The sequence below is a fragment of the Zalophus californianus genome, chromosome 7 (genome assembly GCF_009762305.2).
Source record: "Zalophus californianus isolate mZalCal1 chromosome 7, mZalCal1.pri.v2, whole genome shotgun sequence".
Taxonomy (NCBI): Eukaryota; Metazoa; Chordata; class Mammalia; order Carnivora; family Otariidae; genus Zalophus; species Zalophus californianus.
Window position 1 is genome coordinate 32,209,245 of NC_045601.1, and position 25,406 is coordinate 32,234,650.

The window sequence follows — 25,406 nt, forward strand, 5'->3', positions numbered from 1 at the left end:
ATACATAAGGAATATTACAGCAGCTGGTACTGCTTTTTTTTATTATGTTATGTTAATCACTATACATTACATCGTTAGTTTTTGGTGTAGTGTTCCATGATTCATTGTTTGCGTATAACACCCAGTGCTCCATGCAGTACGTGCCCTCCTTAATACCCATCACCAGGCTAACCCATCCCCCCACCCCCCTCCCCTCTAGAACCCTCAGTTTGTTTTTCAGAGGCCATAGTCTCTCATGGTTCATCTCCCCCTCTGATTTCCCCCCCTTCATTTTTCCCTTCCTGCTATCTTCTTCTTCTTTGTTTTCTTTTTAACATATAATGTATTATTTATTTCAGAGGTACAGGTCTGAATTCAACAGTCTTACACAATTCACAGCGCTCACCATAGCACATACCCTCCCCAATGTCTATCACCCAGCCGCCCCATCCCTCCCACCCCCACCATTCCAGCAACCCTCAGTTTGTTTCCTGAGATTAAGAATTCCTCATATCATTGAGATCATATGATACATGTCTTTCTCTGATTGACTTATTTAGCTCAGCATAATACCCTCCAGTTCCATCCATGTCATTGCAAATGGCAAGATTTCATTCCTTTTGATGGCTGCATAGTATTCCAGTGTGTGTGTGTTTGTGTGTGTGTGTGTGTGTGTGTGTGTGTGTATTTGTATGTGTATACACCACATCTTCTTATCCATTCATCTGTCGATGGACATCTTGGCTCTTTCCATAGTTTGGTTATTGTGGACATCACTGCTATAAACATCAGGGTGCACACACCCCTTCAGATCCCTATGTTTGTATCTTTGGGGTAAATACCCAGTAGTGCTTTTTAATAAAAGAATGGCTACAAATGGGGGAGTGGAGAGTGGGAAGTTGAATACATTTAAGTACATCCAAACATGGAATGTGTTGGGAAACAATTTTCCATGGGTCTCACCGTTTGAAACATCTTAAGAACAGAGGCATTGATTTTTTTCTTCTGGACTATCTTTTTAAGGATGTTTGTATAATGAACAACTTTGACGAATAGAGATAGTGTTTTCCCCTGGAACAAATTGCAGGCATGCTTACTGTCTGCTATAATAAAGATAATTATCTCCTTTTCGATTAAAGAGCAGACATGCTTACTGCTCATTATAAAAATTGACATTCTTTATGCTAAGTGTTCCTCACCAGGAATGCAAAGTACTGCATATGTAGGCTACATCTGGGCCCATCTCTGTCACCTCCCTAGGGCTTGGGAGCAAAAGGAACTCTCAAAAATAGGTTGATGTTTGTGTTGCTTATCATGCTTATCAAGGTATCCCTTAGTCTCCTCCATCAAGGCCCCAACCCTCTGGTCCTACAAGAATATTACCCCTATACCCACCCCATACAAATTCTAACTTGTTAACTTGCAAGTAAGAGAATATATCAGACCCTGCACAATTCCTTAACAGTTTTGTTTACAAGGATGGGATTCTGACTTCTGGAAGAGAAAGGACATTCCCAGGTCTGGGAATGTGACAAGACTCTCTAGGATCTGACAGCAAATGCTGGGCAAGGGGGAGGTGGTGTGGTAAAGCCCCTCCTGTCTTGCCTGTTAATAAATGTTTAGAGCAGTGAGAGGTAGAATTGAACCAAGCTACCCAAATGGTGTCTTGGTTATTGCTCACTCTCCTCTGGGAGGGTAGATGAGCTAATGTTACTATGACAATGGGACAGCAAGGACTACAGCCTCAGCTAAAAGGTAATGAGGCTACAACTGATGAAACAAAGAGGCACCAAAGCCAAAAAACTGGTGTCAGCACTGAGGACTTTGCTTCTCGACACAGAGCTTTGGGCAGACCAAACTCATTAGAAGTTCTTTTTATTGAACTATAAGCTAGTACGTGCTTAAAACCTGCTCAAATTGAATGCAATACTTTTTTTTACTGGCATGGAGCCTCTTTATCCCTCCATACCCTCTGATTACTCTTTTCCTTTCTGTACTGATCTCAGCTGCTATACAGAGAGGTCTTCCTGTCCCCAAAAGAGGCCAAAGATCATACACATCAGTCTCACTCATTATACTGGGGAACTCTGCTGGATACAACTGTCCAAGTCACTATCTTACCCAGTCTTGTGGAGTGAGTGGGCACCCAGCTTCAGTGAATGGAGTTTGGGCAGGTTTCACAGTGGGAAAAAGAAGCTAATAGGACTTTGGATGTGGAGAAATTTGGACCAATTCAGTGTACTGTTCTTGTTGCTTTTATATCTGAATGCACGTCCTCATCCCAAAAGTGCTACGGGGATTCTCCCAATCATGGAAACCACATATAGATAAGTGTTGATAGAACATACCACCCTAATGACACCTTTGAGCTCAAGTTTCATTGACAAGTTTCAGGCAATTGGGGTTTCTGGCAAAGGGAGGCAGCCTCTATCCTGAGGGACACTGGGGTTTCAGACTCATCACCCCTGTGGGATAGCTATCAGGTATGGCTTTTTGAAACCAGTTACAGCTTGCTACTGGGCTTTTGGCAAAGCTGAACACTGGATCCATGGAAGCCTTGTGACTCTCTGGCTTGATAGTCTCACTTTTTGGGTGGGTCAACTGGAACTCAATGACTCACATGGTGAGAATGGCCTAATTAGCCAAGTTTGTCAGGTGAAAATTATATATTCAGGAGCACAGTCAGCCTGACCTGGCTACCACTCAGCTTGATATGAGGGGAAATTTCATTTCCCAGTTGCTTTCCAAAGTCACACCATTGGTTCAAAGGGGCCCTCAATTCACAGAGGTTCTCCTAAATGCCTGGTCTGGTACCCTGATGGTGAATCTATATACATTATGTTTTGACCTAAGTAATTCAATTTCTAATAATTTAGAGTACAAGTATGTTGATATGTTTGCATACAGTTATGTCTGTAGGGATGTTTATTGCAACATTGTTTCTTATAGCAAATGACAAGGAACTATTAAAAAGTCTCTAATTTAGGGACTAGACAGATAAATTAATTGTTCCATACAAACCATGTCAAATTATCCCAAAACATGACAGGTAAAAATAATGTTAGTAACTTTTTGTTTTTATAGACAGTATTTTCTCAGTGTTATGTAAAGTGTGAATAAGAACATGGTTCATAACCTTTTCCATTTATTGATCAGCTACATACAACCTAACAAATAACAGTGTGCTTGCTTAGACAGGCAACCTTAAGGCAAATCCCTTCCACTCCTCCCTCAAACCCCAAGCCCTCTGGTCCCCCAACAATATCACCTCTATGGTCCCCCATACAAATTCTGGTTTCAAGATTTATTGTTACATAAAAAGGCAAGGCATTGAAAAAACATAAAATTTATCATTTTCATGCAAAAATAGCACATATAAAGATGTTTGTGTGGACAACCTGTGAAAGAAAACACAAGACACTGGTAATAGAGTTGCCTCTGAGAAGAGACCAGGGGAACCCTGAAAAGTCTTTGGTGAAAATAAGACTTATTTTCATTGCTATGTATGAAGAATCACACTTAGGTTAAGAAGTATTATCTCTGGGTGGTGAAAATCCAAAAGACGATTTATTTACTGCCTGTAACTCATTTTGCATTATTTATACAAGGAACTTAAATTTATTCCAAAGACCAGAAAAATTAGAAATATTTTGATTATGTTTAAAGAAAGGATATACCCATAATTTGGTAGCTGGGAGAGCAACAAAAGTTGTTGTAATCTCTGTTGCTGAAAAGAAAAATACAATCCTGAGTCTAAACCTGGATGCTGACATTAGAACAGGGAAGAAGTAAGAATGTCACACAATTAGTAGGCAAAAGGCTGGTAGAAAAAAAATAAATCTAGATGCAAAATTACCTATAAGAAAATTGCACAGATTATATGACCATATGAAAATTCAAAGACCAATCCAACAATATCTTGCTTTTATTATTTATTTTGATGTCTTCTTAGGTCCAAGGATATGACCAATCGAAGAAACAAACAGTATTGTAACAAGAAAGTCTCTGTTCCATTCATTAGGTTTCAATAGCTGAGTTTCTCCCAGAATCCTATCTGGACTAGCCTCAGTCATTACCATACCATACAGACAGACAGATCTCTCTGGGGCTTTTGGCGGGGATTCTTTTATTTCCACAGCACTTTGAAGGATTTGAGATGGAGAACGCTGTACCATTGCCTTTGCACGTCTTCCAGACAGTGGAGAATGTGTTTGGGAGCAACAGATTGAAGTTCATCTTCTGGGGCCTGTGAAAATATCTTTTGCTTTTGTAGGTTGGTGAACCAAAAGAAAAAAAAAATACCCTCAGTCATTGGATTGGTATTATATACTACCAGTACTCTTCTCATGGTAATGGTCCCACACAAACCAGTTTATAAAACTCCAAGAATGTGAGATAGATCCTTCATCTTTTAGGAAAACAGCATCTCTTAAAACAATTATTTTATTTCATCCATGGGTTGTTGCTAATGGCAACAGAAAGAATGCACTGGAGTGTCATAATAATCCTCCATTAAATCCCTGGTGTTTAAATTTTAATGCTATAATTCAAGAGCTGACAAAAGCCCATTGAGTGCGTCTATGGAGAGGAAAACAGGCGGGCCCATTTTCTCAGGGGTGATGCTATAGCAACATGGAATGAATTTGGGGTCAGGGAACAAGCAGTCTCCAAGCTTTGTTTGCATTTCCTGGCTAAAAGTAGAATTCAACATTATAAATTTTACCCAACTAAGCAGTTATTTTGAGCAGCAGGAAGATAGCTCCCTTTGCACCGCTGTTTACATTGAAAACAGAGAGAAGGTAACAAAACCAGAACTGGAAGAAAGACACACCGACAAATATATTATGAAATGACTCTCAAAGTGGCCACTTTAGAAACCCCAAAACCCCCCTATGCTTGATGCCCAACCCTTCCTTCTCCCCTGGACAAATGATGCTTTCGAACATGGAAAAATATCACAGTTCCCAAAATACCTTTTAAAATAAGAAGACAAAAAAGTCTGACCAGCAGTTCCTGAATGGGACCCCCTTCCAGTCATGCAAGACATGGCAAAGTAGGGTGCTGTTGATTACATCTTGCTCTTTATAATGGTACTTTTGTTTCAGTGGGAGGATTTTTTTCCATCAGAATAAATAAATATACTTGAATCACAACTGCCTTTTGTACAACATTAGGCAAAAACAAACAAATAAACAAACAAAAAACACTCTACCTAATTCCCAGAGGTTTGTGCTGCCAACTTTTCTTTCCCTAAGCATCTGTGTTTTCACTTTTGGTTTTAGTGTTACACATTAGCCTACTGAGTCAATAATATAAATTAATATGTTTGAGGTGGTCATCCAATAAAGGTGTATCTGGTTACAGACTCTATTTAAATGGCTCACGATATGTAGGAATGAAGAATGTTAAGTTTTCAAGTGCTACGTCATAGACAAATACACCTGTAAACCATGTAGCTCAACAAAACTCAAAGCTGTTCCTTCCTTTCCATCCCCTTGTCGAGGCCCTCCCTGTCTCACCTCAACAATGAAAACTCCTTGCCCCTCCCAAACTCTCATGACCTCTAGTACCCACCTCTTGCAATTCATCCTATGCCAATATTAATCATCTTCTTAAAACAAAAAAATTCTCCCTTATTCAAAAATCTTTGATGCTTATGGAATCAAATTCACACTCCTACAGATGAACTCTGCTGTTTATTATAAGTAAGGAAAACTGTATAACTTGCTGTTCCACTAATATGGCTTAACTTTCCTCATAATATATTTAGTTAATGGACCCTGCCTAGAATTTCTCTAGCATAACTCTGTTCACCTTTCAAGCTCAATTTAAATGTCATCTTTTCCAGAAAGCCTTTCAGGATCACTCTGTCTAGAAAAGATTTCTTCTTCTTTTTTCTCCAAGTTCCCATAGCACATGTAGAATTGTCTTTCAGAATTTTTTTACTTTTTTCTAATAAACTGTCTGGATATTATTCCCTAAGGACAGGGACTATATATTCAACTTGGAAGGAAAAAAAAATTTTTTAAAGATATTCCCTAAGCTGCATTGCTTACCCGGTTTTGCCTATTAGGTACACCAAGTATAGTCTTATCTTTGAGAGGAAGCTATGAAATAAAAAAAAATATTAATAAGTAATACATTATTATCAAGTATCTTCAATGAAAGAATGGCTTAGCATAAAAAGCAAAATAAAGGATTAGTTTAGGTTACTCTACATGAATAAACAACCTTAATATCTGAGAAGCAGATCATGATAAAAATGAATTTTTCTCATGTTACCCACCCATCGAACATTGGCAAAAAGATTCTGCTCATCATAGTCATTGAGGGATCCAGACTGGTGGAATCTCCTTCTCTACACATGCTTACACAATCACTAAGTCAGAAGAAGGGAAACTGGCAAGCTACAACACACTGGCTTTGAAGATTTCTGCCCCTAAGTGACATACATCTCTTCTGCTCACACCATAAGCCAAAGCACGTAACACAGCCAACCTGACTTCCAGGGGACAAGGAAGTGCAATCCTACATGTATTCAGAAATGGAGATATTTTGAAATGTTTGGAGAGTAGCATTTGTGAAGACTGCCCCATATTTTCCCAAGAGTTGAAGAAAAGCAAAAGCAATAAATTTCAAAATTTACTTAAAATAGCAAAATACTAAAAGTAGGAAACTCTCTAAGGTTGTTTAAAGATATCTTTCAGTAACCTAGGAAACTGTTTCCCTATGGTGAAATTTTAGATATTTTCCCCTTAAGATTAGATTAAAGATAAAAATGCTTATTATCCTTGCTTTTGCTCAATACAAACTGCAAGTCCTGGCCAAGACAATAAGACATAAAAAAGAAAATGAGGTACAAACTTTGGAAGAAAAGAAAAAACCTTCCACTTCCAACAGTACAATATCAATTTGTTGATACTGCTTATCTTGATTTTTTTGGATTTTTCTATCAGAATAATTAATAATCATGAGCAAATTTAGCACAAAAATTACTTTAAAAATCAAAAGCAAAACATCAGTGACCTGTACAAAAGCAGCAGATGAACTAACAGTTGTGTAACTGGAGTCTTAGAAAGAGAGGAGAAGAGATAGTATGGGGCAGAAAAATTATTTGGGGAAATATTGGTTGGAAAATTTCAAGATTTTATTTAAAAATCCACCCATAATTATAAGAATCTAAGCAACCACCAAGCAGGGGGAAAAAAACCCCACAGGCACATGATTTTAAACTGCTGAAAGTCAAAGTCAAATAGCATATAAAAAGAACAGGAAGAAAATATACCTTAAATATGGGGATCCACAGTAAGACGGCTGACCCCTCATCAGAAACAGTGAAAGAAGACTGGAACGACATCTTTAAACTTACTAAAAAAATATATAAACCTGTTAACCTGGGAAAGTATTGATCTGCAGCAGATATGCGCTACAAGAAATGCTAGAGGAAGTTTTTTGACTGATTGTAAATGATGCAGGTGAAAATTTGACTATACAAGAAAAAAATGAAACATTAAATACTGTGATAAATTTCATGAAAAAAATTAAATCAGATGAAAGGGGTAAACTTTTTTTTGAGAAAAACACCAAACCAAACTGATTAAAATGAAAGAAAAAAATAGAATAGTCCCATTAAATAAATAAAAGTCATAATTAAAAGGTAATCAAAAAGCACAAACTTCCAGGTATAAAGTAAGTACTGGGAATGTAATGTACAGTATGGTGACTATAGTTAATAGTACTGTATTGTATATTTGTAAGTTGCTAAGAGCTAAGTGTGGTGATAGATGTTAACTAGATTCATTGTAGTGATCATTTTGCAACATATATTAAATTACTATGTTGTACATCTAAACTTCCAATAAAATGCATGTCAATTTTATCTCAATTAAAAAAACAAACCTTACCTCCAAGAAAATGCTGGGCTCAGATGGTTTCACTGGTGAATTTTATTAAGCACTTAAAGAAATTATCTCAATTATATGTAACTTTTTCTGATTTTTTTCCCCATAGAAATGTGCACTTAAGGGAATAGTCTGAGTTTATTTGCTGAATGGGGATAGTTAGAACTCAGGTCTGGCCAATAAGGAATTTGACTATAATTTCAAGTTTATCCATTTGTTCTTCAGTTAACATTTGACACTGACCCTTCACTTCAGCCAGTCCCTCTCCACTCCCACCCCCAACAGAGGCTGATGCACAAGAAGAGAAAAGACAAACGTAGGAACCTGACACTGCTGTTGGACAAACGAATCAAAGTTGGAGTCTTCTTGAAGGTGATTAAAATCAAGATTGACATAAAGTCAGTGTGTTTAAAAGAAGAAAAAAAAAAAAAGGAGCACTGGTAAATTTGAGCCTAGATCAAGGTGAGTTTTGCATTTCATAAACAAAAATGCTTCAGGCCAAATATCTGATGGACTAGACTAATTGCAATTCCTTTCAATCTTTTTATCACAGGGTACTTGCTGCAGATAAAAACGAAGTAAGAAAGGACAGCCTTTTATGTGCTTTTCTTTCTCTTTCTAACAATTGCCATTCTGGCTTCTAGCAGAAAACTTCCCCAAACATGAAAGAGAAGAGGCAAAAGCGAGGAAGGGAATGCTGTGTGTCTGTGAACAGACATTGGAAGGTAAGCTTTCAAGGAAGAAGGAAAGTTCTGGCAAGTTTAAGCAGCATACTTTCACTATATCTTGAGGGCCTGGACTGCAGTGCATGTACTAATGTTGCAGGTCAGGTTCCCCAGAAAGTTGCCTAGGAGATGGAACTTAGTCTACAGAAGGCTTTGGGGGGCTTGCTGTCAAGATCAACACCTGTGCAGGATGGTAAGGAAGCAGAGTTGGGCCAAGGGAGAGGCTGAGCTGCAGTGCAGTAACAACACATAGTGCAAGCCCAAGGAGAGCCCTGGGGTTGGAAATGTCCTTTAGATACATCTCGAGTTGGGGAAAGGGGACCCAGCCTTCAACCAATCTGGGGATGCATCTTGCCCTCTGGAGAAAGAGTGATCTCATCCAATGTGCCTCTCCTCAGGGGAGAGCGAAGCCCAGAGATAGCAGCTGGCAACATACTCAGCAGTTAAGGGAATTAGTCCTTCCTTCTTGGAAGAGGAATCCGGGCAGGGTAGCCTGGCATCCATTACTGTCCACTTTTACGTGTCTTCGCTCCTCCTGCTTTACCTAAGCCCTAAATATCATTCCTCCAGGACTCTGGTGATTGTTTTTCTTACAGCAAACTTATTAAAGGAAAATTAACAGAGAAACCTCTAGCTCTCACAGTTGCAGCTGTGATAAGTTACTGTCTCCTTATTCCACAATCTATCCTAGATTCTCTTCTTGGTGGCTTAGCTGGTGGGGCAACCCAAAGTCATATCTGATTGCCTAAACCCCAAGTCATTAAGCCCTTTTGAGACTGGGCTACTATATTTGTCCATTTACCATCGAAACAGGGCAAGGAAGTACCAAGAGATAACCATATACCAAACATATTTCTCCCTGTCTCCAATGTGTCATAACAGCCTTCCTCCTGATGTTCAGACCAATTGCCTCTATCAATATGGCACTCCTGTCCTTGACATTGGCTCCTTAGCACGAGGAATATGAAGTACAGAAACATAAATCATACTTTGCATTTCCATGGTGGGTGTTTTCCACCTTAGGAACAAAAACCACTAAACACACAGAGGTCAGAATTTCTGAAACAGGAAGCAGAAATTCCCTATGGGTCATTCTTACTTTCACCCTTTGATTCCTGGCACCATGTATTCTAACTAATGAGGCACAGCACCATATAGTAGTCATTGATTTGAGTATATACTGCATCCTGGAAGATGACTCCCTATCCTTGCATGGTGTCATTTTTGAGCCTTATCTGTGACAAATATAAGCTATTCTATTGCTCTTCAATGCCCACTGGTATGCAACAAGACCTGTGGATCTTCGGGTTGTGGGCCCACTGTTGCACCTCCTTTGCCATAAAGTGAGTCTCTTAGTCCAGAGTTTTTGAACAGTGGCATATTGACATTTTGGGTGAGATAATTCTTTGTTACGGGGAACTATCCTATACGTTGTAGGATGTTTAGTAGCAACTCTGGCCTCTAGCCACTAGATGTCAGTAGCATCCTCCCAGTTGTGCCAACCATCTGTGTCTCCAGACTTTGCCAATGTCCCCCGGGGGGAAATCATCCTTGGTTAAAAACACTATCTTAGTCTGATGCAATGTTATTGGGAATTCCTGTGGATGAATTAAACTTTCTGTAATCCCACAGATAATGATGCTGTCTGAGGTTCTTCAAACAGGAAAGGCAAATCCATACCTAGAATATGTGTAGATTCAAAAAGTGCTAATCCAAAATGAATGGAGGTCTCTTCCAGGATGGAATGAGTCCAATATATTCAACTTGCCAGTAGATGGTTGCTTGGCCTCTTGAAGGAATGGTGCTTATTTGGGGGTTAGCATTGGTCTCTTTTGCTAACTGTTGGGTCATTTGGCAGTGGCAGAAGTTATATCAGTCTTCATAAATGGGAGATCATATAGCTGGGCCCATACACAGCCTCCATCCTTCACACCATAGTTACTTTGTTTCTTTGTACCCAGTGAACACTGGGGTCTCTGATGACAGAGACAGTTGGCTAACATGGACCAGGTGACATTTTGTCTACTCTGCTTACTTGGGTGTTTAGTGCTTGTTCTAGGGTAGATGTTCTCTTGTGGACACAAACATGCAATACAAAGATCTTCACACTTTATGCCCACTCCCATGAATCCATCCACAGATCTTGACTGCAGACCTTCCTGTCCCTGATCTTCCCACCTTTTTCCTTCCAAGCTATTTGTCACCCATGAATTTACATAGATTTTAATCCTGGGCTATTTTCTTTCCACCAAAAGAGGAATATCATTTGTACCACCTGGAGTTCTGCCTATTGAGATTTTCCCCAACTAATGTCTTTCAAGGTCACCATGGAGAGGGGCTATAGTGAAGTCCCAATCCACTTTTAGCTTGCACACTCATACTTAGCTGATAGTTCATAAATCAGCTTTGCTCTTTATGCTTCATACAACTGTGGTGAATGAAACGTAAGTCTAAGCCTCCAGACTCTGCTGCTTGCTTGGGCCTTCTGATGCTTCCTGTGCCTAATCCTCATATACCATTTTTATCTTAAGACCTGGTAGGTCTGATGAAGTGTAATTTGACCTCTTTGACTATTATTTCTTAATCTCTAGAATGAGAGGTTTAATGAAATAACATCTCTATAACATCTTTTCCAATTCTAGAATTCTATGAGAGGAAGCATAATTTTGTATTTTGAAGGATGATTAAACATTGGCAGCTATTGTACCCTTGCTTTATGACCATGGGTCCCTCACATGGTTTTATCTATGAATACCTCAAATGCCCCTTTTTATCACCATCCTGACCAGTTACATCATCATTACTATGAGAAAACCAATGTTTCCAAAGCCAATAAAAATTCTGTGCCCACAACAGCAGCATTGCTTCAAGTGTTCACCCCTCAGTTTCTTGCTCCAACTTGCACAATCATCTATACACCCAATTTATAGTTAATGCTACATTTAGAATTATAGACTATAGGATATCTCTGGGAGAAACCTTAAAAATGAACTACTTGAGCCTCCTAGCCACATATAGCCTAATCCGTCAGAGGGAAAACTCAGGTTCATTGGCCCACTTGGGAGCTCTGTGGTCTTTAATACTTTGGGTGCACTTAGTCAGGTCTGCAAAGAAAGAAGATTCAAGAATGGATTCACTAAACAATCAGTGAGAGCTATTGACTGAGTCAGAGAGAGACCTTGAAATGGGGACTGTGAGGCATGAGGATTGCTGCTTAATTTATTTGCAATGGGAAAATGATTTTAAGGTTAATTAAAAACACTTTGATATGATCTGCAAAGAGTGAGAATTTGACTTCCTCTTCGCCGATTCAGATGTCTTTTATTTCTTTTTGTTGTCTGATTGCTGTGGCTAGGACTTCTAGTACTATGCTGAATAGCAGTGGTGATAGTGGACATCCCTGCCGTGTTCCTGACCTTAGGGGGAAAGCTCTCAGTTTTTCCCCATTGAGAACGATATTCGCTGTGGGTTTTTCATAGATGGTTTTTATGATATTGAGGTATGTACCCTCTATCCCTACACTGTGAAGAGTTTTAATCAAGAAAGGATGCTGTACTTTGTCAAATGCTCTTTTTGCATCTATTGAGAGGATCATATGGTTCTTGTTCTTTCTTTTATTAATGTACTGTATCACATTTATTGATTTGCGGATGTTGAACCAACCTTGCAGCCCAGGAATAAATCCCACTTGGTCGTGGTGAATAATCCTTTTAATGTACTGTTGGATCTTATTGGCTAGTATTTTGGTGAGAATTTTTGTATCCATGTTCATCAGGGATATTGGTCTGAAATTCTTTTTGATGGGGTCTTTGTCTGACTTAGTCAGAATGGCTAAAATTAACAAATCAAGAAATGACAGATGTTGGCGAGGACGCGGAGAAAGGGGAACGCTCCTACACTGCTGGTGGGAATGCAAGCTGGTGCAGCCACTCTGGAAAACAGTATGGAGGTTCCTCAAAAAATTGAAAATAGAGCTACCATATGACCCAGCAATTGCACTACTGGGTATTTACCCCAAAGATACAAATGTAGTGATCCGACGGGGTACATGCACCCCGATGTTTATAGAAGCAATGTCCAGAATAGCCAAACTATGGAAAGAGCCCAGATGTCCATCAACAGATGAATGGATAAAGATGATGTGGTATATATATACAATGGAATATTATGCAGCCATCAAAAAATTTAAATCTTGCCATTTGCAACAACGTGGATAGAACTAGAGGGTATTATGCTAAGCAAAATAAGTCAATCAGAGAAAGACATGTATCATATGACCTCACTGATATGAGGAATTCTTAATCTCAAGAAACAAACTGAGGGTTGCTGGAGTGGTGGGGGTGGGAGAGATGGGGTGGCTGGGTAATAGACACAGGCGAGGGTATGTGCTATGGTGAGCGCTGTGAATTGTGTAAGACTGATGAATCACAGACCTGTACCTCTGAAACAAATAATACATTATATGTTAAAAAAAAAAAAGAAGATAGTAGGAAGGGAAAAATGAAGGGGGGGAAATCGGAGGGGGAGACGAACCATGAGAGACTATGGACTCTGAGAAACAAACTGAGGGTTCTAGAGGGGCGGGGGGTGGGGGGATGGGTTAGCCTGGTGATGGGTATTAAAGAGGGCATGTATTGAATGGAGCACTGGGTGTTATACACAAACAATGAATCATGGAACACTACATCAAAAACTAATGATGTAATGTATGGTGATTAACATAACAATAAAAAATTAAAAAAACAAAACTACTAGAGATTATTCATTATGATTCCTGCTACATTACTTACTAGAGTTTCATTTTATGGAAACATAGTAACACTGCAAATATTTTCACAAATTGACCAAAAATATAATATTTATTGTTGGGCAACATAATAGTAATAAATATGCTTGGACAAAAGGATACCAGAATCATTTATATGAGTAGTTAATAATTGAGTTTTTATGAATATTTAATAATTGAGTATAAATCCAGAATTTATCACTGCATCATTTCAGACTGTTAATGACTTTTACAAATGCCACTGAAAGAATTTCTCTATACAAAATGGGAGAAGTAACTGACAGCAAGAAACTACCTTAAATGGAAATTGTCCTAACCCCAAATACCTGTAGGAAACTTAATTTTCACTCCAAAATTTGAAAATAAGTAATTTTCAGTAGCAATTTGACATTATAAACCTTAACTTTGGTGACTTCTACTGGACACTTTTTAAAATTAATCTTTAATTTGGGGATAATTCACAAGCAATTGTAAGGGATAATATAGAGATCTCATGTAACTCTTACCCAGTTTTCCCCAAATTATAACATCTTGCAAAACTGTTATACATTATCACAGCCAAGATATTGATGTGGACACATTAAAATGCATCACATTAAACACAATGAACCAAAACCTTTGGGATGTAACAAAAGTGATTCTAAGAGGGAAGTTGATAGCAAGACAGGCTTACTTCAGCAAGCAAGAAAAATCTCAAAGAAACAACCTAACCTTACATGTAAAGGAACTAGAAAAGGAAACACAAACAAAACCCCAAACCAGCAGAAGGAAGGAGATAATAACGATTAGAGCATAAATAAATGATATAGAAACTAAAAAACAATAGAACAGATCAATGAAACCAGGAGCTGGTTCTTGGAACAGATCAACCAAATTGACAAACCTCTTGCCAGACTCATCAATAAACAAACAAAAAAACCCAAACAAATAAGTAATAAGAAAAAAAGAGAGGACCCAAATAAACAAAATCACAAATGAAAGAGGAGAAATAAAACCCAACACTACAAAAATACAAATAATTGTAAGAGAATATTATGAAAAATTGTATGCCAACAAACTGGACAATCTAGAAGAAATGGATAAATTCCTAGAAACATATAATCTATCAAAACTGAAGCAGGAAGAAATAGAAAATTTGGACAGACTGATTACCAGCAATGAAATTGAATCAGTAATCAAAAAAAGTCCCAAAAACAAAAGTCCAGGACCAGCTGGCTTCACAGGTGAATGCTACCAAACATTTTAAAAAGAGTTAATATCTATTCTTTTAAAACCATTCCATTTTTTAAACTATTCTTTTAAAACTATTTAAAAACTAATATCTATTCTTTTAAAACTTTTTTGAGGTGGCCGGGAAGATGGTGGACATTCAGACTGAGTGCGCCTACCAAAAGCAGCCAACCATCTTTCAAAACAAGAAGAGGGACCTGCTTGGAGAAACTGGCAAGGAGAAGCTCCAGCGATACTACAAAAATATCAGTCTGGGCTTCAAGATGCCCAAGGAGGCCATTGAGGGCACCTACATTGACAAGAAATGCCCCTTTACTGGTAATGTCTCCATCCGAGGGCGGATTCTTTCTGGTGTGGTGACCAAGATGTGGATGCAGAGGACCACTGTCATCCGCCGAGACTACCTCCACTACATCAGAAAGTACAACCACTTTGAGAAGCGCCACAAGAACATGTCTGTGCACCTGTCCCCCTGCTTCAGGGATGTCCAGATCGGTGACATCATCACAGTGGATGAGTGCCGGCCCTTGAGCAAGACTGTGCGTTTCAACGTGCTCAAAGTCACAAAGGCTGCTGGCACCAAGAAGCAGTTCCAGAAGATCTGAGACGAGACATCTGTCCACACCCCTGAAAAAAATAAAGTTATTTTCCCACTCAAAAAAAAAAAAAAAAAAACTATTCCAAAAAATACAAGAAGGAAAACTTCCAACTTCATTCTATGAGGCAAGATACCCTGATACCAAAACCAGATAAAGATACCATAAAAAAAAAAAAGAGAACTATAGGCCAGTGTCTCTGATAAACATAGATGCAAAAATACTCAACAAAATACTAGCAAACAGGATCCAACAATACAGTAAAAAAAAAAAAAAAAAAAATCATTGACCACAATCAAGTGGGATTTATTCCCAGGATGCAAGGGGGTTCAATATTCACAAATCAATGTGATCCATCACATCAATAAGAAAAAGGATAAAAACCATATGATTATTTCAATAGATGCAGAAAAGCATTTGATAAAGAACAACATCTATTCATGATAAAAACCCTCAACAAAGAAGGTCTAGAGGGAACATATCTCAATAAAATAAAGGCCTTATATAAAAAACCCACAGTGAACAGCATATTCAATGGGGGAAAACTGAGAGCTTTTCCAAGGATGTCCACTCTCATTGTTTTTATGCAACACAGTACTGGAAGTCCTAGCCATAGAAATCAGACAAGAGAAAGAAATAAAAGGCATCCAAATTGGTAGGGAAGAAGTAAAACTTTCACTATTTGCAGATGACATGATACTACATACTACATACAGAAAACACTAAAGACTCCACCAAAAAGCCACTAAAGTCAGAGGCTACAAAACTAGTAAAATTTCAGGACACAAAATCAATGTACAGAAATCTGTTGCATTTCTATACACTAATAATGAAGTAGCAGGTAGAGAAATTAAGAAAACAATCCCATTTACAATTGCACCAAAAATAATAAAATACCTAGGAATAAACTTAGCCAAAGAGATGAAAGACCTGTACTCTGAAAACTATAAAACACTGATGAAAGAAATTGAAGATGAACCAAAGAAATGGAAAGACATTCCATGCTCGTGGGTTAGAAGAAAATATTGATAAAATGTCTAAAGTACCCAAAGCAATCTATAGATTTAATGCAATCCCTATCAAAATACCAACACCATTTTTCACAGAAGTAGAAGAAACAATCCTAAAATTTGTGTGGAACCACAAAAGACCCAGAATAGACAAAGAAATTTTGAAAAAGAAAAATAAAATGGTAAGCATCACAATTCCAGACTTCAATTTATATTACAAAGCTGTAGTTATCAAAACAGTACGGTACTGGCAAAAAAAAAAAAAAAAAAAGGATGCATAGCATCAATGGAACAGAATAGAAAACCCAGAAATAAACCTATAATTATATGGTCAAATAATCTTCAACAAAGGAGACTAGACTATGCAATGGGAAAAAGACAGTCTCTTCAACAAATGGTGTTGGGAAAACTGGACAGCTACATGCAAAAGAATGAAACTGGACCACTTTCTTATACCATACACAAAAATAAACACAAAATGGATTAAAGACCTATGAGACCTGAAACCATAAAAATCCTAGAAGACAGAACATAAGGTAATTTCTCTGACATTGGCTGTAGCAACATTTTTCTAGATATGTCTTAAGGCAAGGGAAAGAAAAGCAAAAATAAACTATTGGGACCTCAACAAAAGAGCTGTACAGCAAAGAAAACAATCAATGAAACCAAACAGCAACCTGCGGAATGGGAGTAGATATTTGCAATTGACATATCTGATAAAGGGTTACTATCCAAAATATATAAAGAACTTGCACAACTCAACACCCATAAAACAAATAATCGAATTTTAAAATGGGCAAAAGACATGAAGAGACATTTCTCCAAAGACAGATAGCCAACAGACACATGAAAAAATGCTCAACATCACTTATTAGGGAATACAAATCAAAACTACAGTGAGATATCACCTCACACCTGTCACAATGGCTAAAATCAACAATGCAAGGAACAACAGGTGTTGCCAAGGATGTGGAGAAAGGGGAACGCTCTTTCATTGTTGGTGGGAATGCAAACTGATGCAGTCATTATGGAAAACAGTATGGAGGTTCCTCAAAAAGTTAAAAATAGAACTTCCCTACGATCCAGCAATTGCACTACAAGGTATTTACCCAAAGAATACAAAAATACTAATTCACAGGGATACATGCACTCTGATGTTTATACCTGTATTATCTACAACAGCTAAATTATGGAAACAGCCCATGTCCACTGACTGACGAATGAATAAAGAAGATGTGGTATGTATATACAATGGAATATCACTCAGCCATAAAAATGAATGAAATCTTACCATTTGCAACAACATAAATGGAGCTAGAGAGTATAATGCTAAGCAAAATAAGTCAGTTAGGGAAAAGCAAATACCATATGATTTTAAGAAACAAATGAGCAAAGGGAAAAAAGAGAGAGAGAGGCAAACCAAGAAGGAGACACTTAACTATAGAGAACAAACTGATGGTTACCAGTGAGGAGGTGGGTGGGGGGGAATGGGTGAAATAGGTGATGGGGATGAAGGAGGGCACTTGTTGGGATAAGTACCTGGTGTTGTATGGAAGTGTTGAATCACTCTAGTGCACACCTGAAATTAATATTACACGTATGTTAACTAACTGAGAATTTAAAATAAAAAAACCTTAATATACAGAAAATAAACAGGATTTATTGATAAAAAAAGATGCAGCACATTTCCATCACCACAAAGATCTCTTATTTTGCCCTTGTATAGCCACCTACTTCTCTCCTATCTTCCTTTCCCTCCCACCTATTTCTAACTCTGGGAACTACTAATCTGTTCTCCATTTTTACAGTTTTGTTATTTTAAGAATGTTATATAAATGAAAGTATACAGTGTGTTACCTTTTGGGATTGGCATTTTTTAATGTAATATAATTCTTTGAAGATTCATCCAAGTTGTTATGTGTATCAATAGTTAATTCCTTGTTATTATGGAGTTATATTTGGTGATATGAATATACCACAGTATTTTTAATCATTCATCCATTAAACAATATCTGCCCCCATCCCAGTTTATATTACATATGATACTCCTATGAACATTTGTGTACAGGTTTTTGTGTGAACGTAAGTTTTCATTTCTCTGGGATAAATACCCAGGAGTACAATTGCTGGGCTGTAGGGAAGTTACATGTTTGGTTTTTTAAGAAACCAATAAACTGTTTTCCAGAATAGCTAGATCATTTTAAATTCCCACCAGCAACGCAGAAGCAATCTAGTTTCTCCACATCCTTACTAGCATTTGGGTTGCCACTATTGTTCTCTTTTAGTCGTTTTGATAGGTGTCTAGTACTATCTCACTGAGATTTTAATTTGCATTTCCCTGATGGCTAATATTGTTGAACATCTTTTCATGTGCTTATGCGCTATCTGTGCATCCTGGCCAGTGAAATGTTTTTGCCTGTTTTCTAACGGAGCTGTTTTTGTACTAAGTTTTGAGTCTTCCCATATTCTAGATACCTCTTGTTAGATATGTGGCTTGAAATTTTTTTTAGTTTGTGGCTTGTTTTGAGCATCTTAACAAGGTCTTTTGCTGGGCAAAAGTTGTTGTTTTATTTTAAATTTTGATGAAATCAACGTATTACTTCCTTTTGACCATGCTGTTTGTATCAAGCGCAAGAAGTCCTTGCCTAGTCTTAGATCCCTAACATTTTCTCTTTTCTCTTGTTTCTTTTTTTTTTCTTTTTAAGATTTTATTTATTTATTTAATTGAGAGAGAGAGACAGCGAGAGCAGGAACACAAGCAGGGGGAGTAGGAGAGGGAGAAGCAGGCTTCCCGCCGAGCAGGGAGCCCGATGTGGGACTCGATCCCAGCACCGTGGGATCATAACCTGAGCCGAAGGCAGTCGCTTAACCAACTGAGCCACCCAGGCGCCCCTTCTCGTGTTTCTTTCTAAAAGTATTATAGTTCTATGTTTTACCATTAAGTCCATGATCCATTTTGATTTATAGTTTACATAAGATACGAAGAGGAGGCTGAAGTTTATTTTTTTTGCCTACGGACATCCAATCACTCCAGTACCATTGATTGAAAATCAAGTTATTTTTCTTCCATTGCATTGCTTTTGCCCCCTCATCAAAAATCAGTTGGGTATCATTGTGTGAATCTATTTCCAGGTTCTTTATCCTATTGCCTCAATCTCTGTGTGTATTCCTCCACCACGATCACACTATCTTAATTGCCATCACTATATAATAAGTCTTGAAATCAAGAAGAGGAGTTTCCTCCACTTACTTTTTTTTAAAAAATTGTTTTAGCTATCCTAGCTCCTGTGCCTTTCCATGTACATTCTAGAATAATCTTTCTCTCACTACACAAAAACTTTGCTGGGATTTTGATAGAAATTGTGTTAAACCTGGATGGGAATTTGGGGAAAACTGACATCTTTATTATGTTGAGTCTTTCAGTTCACAAACACTGCATGGCTCTATACTTATTTACATCTCCTTTGATCTCTTTCATCAGCATTTTACAGTTTTCAGCATATGTGCTTGTTAGATTTATACCTAAATTTTTCATTTTTTTTGAGTGAACAAAAATGGCATTGTATTTTTAATTTTGATGTCTGTGTGTTCATTGTTAGTATACAGAACTACAATCCACTTTTATTTTATTTTTTAATTAAAAAGATTTTTTTTTAAGATTTTATTTATTTATTTGACAGAGAGAGACACAGCGAGAGAGGGAACACGAGCAGGGGGAGAGGGAGAGGGAGAAGCAGGCTTCCTGAGAGCAGGGAGCCTGATGCGGGGCTCGATCCCAGGACCCTGGGATCATGACCGGAACCAAAGGCAGATGCTTAACGACTGAGCCACCCAGGCGCCCCTAATTAAAAGGATTTTTATTGCATCATTTCCCACCTGCAGCGGGGCCACTGCTGTGGACACCGCTGACCCCGCTGACCTTGCTAACCATGCCTGACACCTGTGGGAGACCTGCAATTAACTTGTATGTGCTTATCTTGTATCCTGCAATCTTGCCTAACTCACTTATCAAGTCCAGGAGTTTTTATAAATTCCTTGGGATTTTCTGCAGAGACAATCATATACTTTACAAATATTAACAGTTTTATTTCTTTGCTTTATAATCTGTGTGGATTTTTTTAAGATTTTAATTTTTTAGGGCAGTTTTAGGTTCACAGAAAAACTGAGAGGAAGGCACAGAGATTTTTCATAGACACCCTGCCCATACTCATGCATTGCCTCACCCATTATCAATATCCCTCACCAGCGGGTAACTTTATTACACTAGATGAATCCACACACTGACACATAATTATCACCCCAAGGTCCATAGTTTACCTTACGGTTCACTCTTGGTGTTATACAGTCTGTTGGTTTGGACAAATATATAATGACTTGCATCTACCATTATAGTATCATGCAGAGTATTTTCACTGCCCTAAAAATCCTCTGTGCTCTGCCTACTCATCTCTCTATTCCCCAATGCCTGTCAACTGCTGACTTTTTTACTATCTCCCTAGTTAGTTATTTACAGGATGTCATATGGCTGGAATCATACAATATGTAGTGTTTTCAGAATGGCTTCTTTCACTTAGTAATATTCATTTAAATTTCCTCTATGTCTTTTCATGGCTTTTTTTTTAAGACTTTATTTATTATTTGTCAGAGAGAGCACAAGCAGGTGGAGCATCAGGCAGAGGGAGAGAGGGAAGCGGCTCCCCGCTGAGCAGGGAGCCCGATGAGGGGCTCGATCCCAGGACTCTGGGATCATGACCTGAGCCAAAGGCAGACGCTTAACTGACTGAGCCACCCAGGTGTCCCTCTTCTCATGGTTTGAAGCTCATTTCTTTTTAGAGCTGAATAATATTCTATTATCTGGATGTACCACAGTTTACTTAACCATTCACCTCCTTAAGGACATCTTGGTTCCTTCCAAGTTTAGGCAATTATAAATAAAGCTGCTATAAACATCTGTGTACAGTTTTTGTGTGGACATAAGTTTTCAGCTCTTTGGGTAAATACCAAAGAGTGCAATTGCAGGATTGTATGGTAAGAGTATGTTTAGTTTTGTAAGAAACTACCAAACTGTCTCCCAGCGTGGCTGTGCCAGTTCTCATCAGCAATGAACGAGAATTCCTGTGGCTCCACATTCTCACCAGCTTTTAACGTTAGCATTCCTGATTTCGGCCATTCTACTTGACGTGTAGTGGTATCTCATTGTTTTAATTAGCACTTCCCTGATGACATATTATATGGAGCATATTTTCATACACTTATTTGCTATCTGTACATCTTCCTTGGGGACATGTCTGTTAAGATCTTTGACCCATTTTTTAATTGGGTTATTTGTTTTCTTACTGTTGAGTTTTACAAGTTCTTTGTATATTTTGGGTAACAGTTATCAGATGTGTCTTTTGCAAATATTTTCTCCCAGTCTGTGCCCTATCTTCTTATTATCTTGATATTATGTTGTGCAGAGCAGTTTTTAATTTTAATGAAGTCCAGTTTATCAATTATTGTTTTCATGGATCATGCCTTTGATGTTGTACCTAAACCACACTCAAGATCATCTAGATTTTCTCCTATGTGTCTTCTAGGAGTTTTATAGTTTTGTGCTTTACATTTATGTCAATAATCCACTTCAAGATAATTTTTGTGAAGTGTGTAAGGCCTATGTCTAAATTTATTTATTTATTTTTTTGCTCGTGGATGTCCATTTGTTGAAAGGACCATCTTTGCTCCATTGTATTGTCTTTATTTCTTTGCCAAAGATCAGTTGACTCTGTTTATGTGGGTCTCTTTCTGGGCGCTCTATTCTGCTCCATTGATGTATTTGTCTAATCTTTCACCAATACCATTCTGTCTTAATTACCGTAGTTTTATAGTAAGTCTTGAAGTCAGGTGGTGTCAGTCCTCTAACTTGTTCTTTGACACTGTGTTGGCTCTTTCAGATCTTTTGCCTCTCCAAGGAAACTTGAGTACCACTTTACTGATAGCTACAAAATAATCCTCTGAGACTTTGGTTGGGATTGCACTGAATCAATCTATAGGTCAGTTGGGAAGAACAGACATCTTAACAATATTGAGTTCACAAATATGGACTATCTCTCCACTTAATTCTTTTTTTTTTTATTTCATTCATCAGAGTTTTGTAGTTTTCCTCATCTTGCACATATTTTGTTAGCATTATACCTAAGTATTTCACTTTTGGGGTGTAATGATTTCTATGGTTTTTATCTCCTTTTCTTGTCATATGGCATTGGCTGGAATTTCCAATTACTATTTGAATAGGAGCAGTGAGAGCCGACATCTTTGGATTGTTCCTGATCTTAGGTGGAAAGCATTTGGTCTTTCATCATTAAGTCTATCTTTGCTGTAGGGTTTTTATTTTTGCTTTTGAAAATGCTCTTTATCAAGTTGTGGAATTTTTCCTCTATTCCTAATTTTTTGGGAGTTTTTATCATGAATAAATGCTGAATTTTTGTCAAATGCATTTTATGTACCAACTGATACCATTATTTGATTTTTATTCTTTATACTGTTAATATGGTGTATTACATTACTGATTTTCCAATAGTAAACCAGTCTTGCATCCCAGAAATAAACCCTGCTTTGTCATGACATATAATTATTTTTATATATTGCTGAATACTATTTGCTAATATTTTGTTAAGGATTTTTACTTTTTATTAATGAGGGTTATTAGTCTGAACTTTTCATTTTTGTACTATCTTTGTCTTGTTTTGGTATCAGGGTAATATTAGCTTCATAAAACTAACTGGGAAATGTTTTTCCTATTCTTTTTGGAAAATATCATGTGTATAACGGATGTTACTTTTTCTTTAAATATTTGTATAATTAGTTTCAAAATTATGAATTCAGTTCCCTTAATGGTTCTAGTGTTATTGCAATTATCCTCATTATCTATTTCTTATTGAGTTGTGATAGCTTGTGCTTTTTGCAGATTTGGTCCATTTATTCTAAATTATCAAACTTATGTGTGTAGATTATTGATTTGAGACATCTTCTCTTTCTTAATACAAACATTTAGTGATATAAGTTTCCCCCTTAGAACTGTATTAGCTATGACCCACAAATTTTGATATATTGTATTTTAATTTTCATTCAATTATATATATACATATATATATATATATATATATGTTTTTAATTTCCTTGAGACTTTCTCTTTGACCCATGGTTATAAAAGTGTTGTTTAGTTTCCAAATGATTAGAGGTTTTCTTGTTATCTTTTTGCTATTGGTATGTAGTTTGATTCTAGTGTGGTCCAAGACCACACTTTGTATAACTTCAGTTGTTTTAAATGTGTTCTAGTTTGTGTTACTGCCCAGGATATCATTTATTTCAGCAAAGTTCTATGGATCTTTGAGAAGAATGTGTATTCTGCTGGTGTTGGGGAGTTTTCTATAAATGTCAATTCAAGCCTGTGGGTTGATGGTAGTGTTGAGTTCTTCTATATCTGTGCTGGTTTTCTGTCTGGCTGTTCTATCAATTATTGAGAGAACAATGTCGAAATCCTCAACTATAACTGTGGACTTGTTTATTTCTCTTTCCAGTTCTATCAGTTTTTGTTTCCCATATTTTACTGCTCTGTTCTTTGGTGCATATACATTTAAGGTTGCTAGCTCTTTTTGGTGAATTGACATTTTAACATTTTGTAATGTCTCTCCATGTATCTGGTAATTTTATTTGCTTTAGTTTTATCTTCCTCTGACAACACTGTGGCAGGTGAAGTGTGGGCATTACCTCATTACTGCTCGATGTGTTTCTAGTTTCCCTTTCAGCCTCTGTTGACTCCTGAAAAGAGAAGGCACTCTTTATTACTGCTAGATATGGGTGAGAATTCAGACGCCCCCAATAAGCATCCTCTGATACCACCCTGCTGGTAGAGAAAGGAGTGCATCCTACTGCTCTGCATGTGACACTAGAGAGTGGGAAGATGGCTTCATTACTGCTGGATGGTGGTGAAAATCCTGATGCTCCACTAGGCTTTCTCTGACCTTACCCCAGTGTTGGGGGGCATTCCTCATAGCCTGATGATGGTAGAAGTCTAGAACCTCCTGTCAGCATTCGCTGGCATGGGTGAGGGCAGGGCCAGATTTTTCTTTCCTATGGTATTTAGCTAAAGTAGAGCAGCTATTGTCTAAAACTCTTCTTTCTTGCTAGGCCATCCTATTCCTGGTCCTTTAGCTAAGGAGAGCAGGCTTTTGTTGGGGTTTTTTGGTCCATATCCACTTGTGTTTCTGAGTTACCAGTTTCTTTAGGTCCAAGTCTGGGACATATGAGGCAAAAATAAAATACAGGGAATTCACCACTGTGTCATTTCTTGGGTCCTGAGTTTCTACTCAGTCTGCCTTCTTCTCTCATCTTTCAGTCTTCCTATGTTTGTTTTGTATATAATGACCAGGATTTTTAGTTGTCCATAGTGGGAGGAATAAGGAAAAGTATGCCTATTCCATCTTCTCCTCTCACTGACAATTTTAATTGAACTCTTACCTCTCTCTATAAGCATTTGCTTTTCAAAGAGATAGTCTGAAATCAGCTCCATTGACTGTATTATTTCAGTATAAAATGATCCCTCTCTATATATGCTTGGATGTAAAAAATGTGAATCATCTTAATTGCAATCAAGTTTAGCCTGTTGTCTTTGGAAGGATTCTACTGGATCAGCAATGCATAATCATAGACAAGCCCCAAACCATGCATATATAGCATCTTCTGATCTAATGATAATATAGCAAATTCAGCCACTATGTAAAAGATGCACATTATTAGCTGGCCTTTCAGGAAATTATTTGTAGGAGGAAATAAAAGAAAAACAGAAAAGATTTAGTTCATGAAATTTACAATAGAACAAATAGTAGGTGGGGGAAAATGCAACTTCTAACACCAACCACAACAGCAGCCTTTGGGAAAGGTTTTGTGCCATGTCACAAAAGTTCTCCAGTTCGTTCACTGGAGAAACACAAAATTTCTAGTGTTTTGAGGGAACCCTACTTTAAAATATGTATCTTTAATGTCATTATATAAATTTACAATATTAATATAAGAAAATATTTCTTTATTCAATATCAAAAACCAGCTCTGATTACAAGAGGCAACAAACAAATAGTTCTAGTCCCATTTTCACAAAATTTTTTTCTTTTAAGAATACTTTTTTCTAACTCTATAATTATTTT

At 37.5% G+C, this 25,406-nt stretch overlaps 1 protein-coding gene and 1 long non-coding RNA gene across 3 annotated transcripts in view; one reads left to right on the forward strand and one right to left on the reverse strand.

The window, feature by feature from the left end:
- Positions 1-3,927: 3,927 nt before the first annotated feature.
- The window catches only part of LOC113927385, a 29,951-nt gene continuing 8,472 nt past the window's right edge, over positions 3,928-25,406 (reverse strand). The window contains exons 2-4 of one of the 2 annotated variants that reach the window (XR_003521607.1): positions 23,974-24,024; positions 17,767-17,806; positions 3,928-4,243 (exon numbers count right to left, since the gene is read on the reverse strand). This is a non-coding gene — a long non-coding RNA (uncharacterized LOC113927385). The remainder of the gene's footprint in view (positions 4,244-17,766; positions 17,807-23,973; positions 24,025-25,406) is intronic. The other variant, XR_003521608.1, reaches the window with a different exon arrangement.
- Positions 14,750-15,228, forward strand: LOC113927384 (40S ribosomal protein S11-like). Its single transcript, XM_035728638.1, has one exon. The coding sequence runs from the start codon at positions 14,750-14,752 to the stop codon at positions 15,224-15,226; it is 477 nt and encodes a 158-aa protein (XP_035584531.1). The 3' UTR covers positions 15,227-15,228.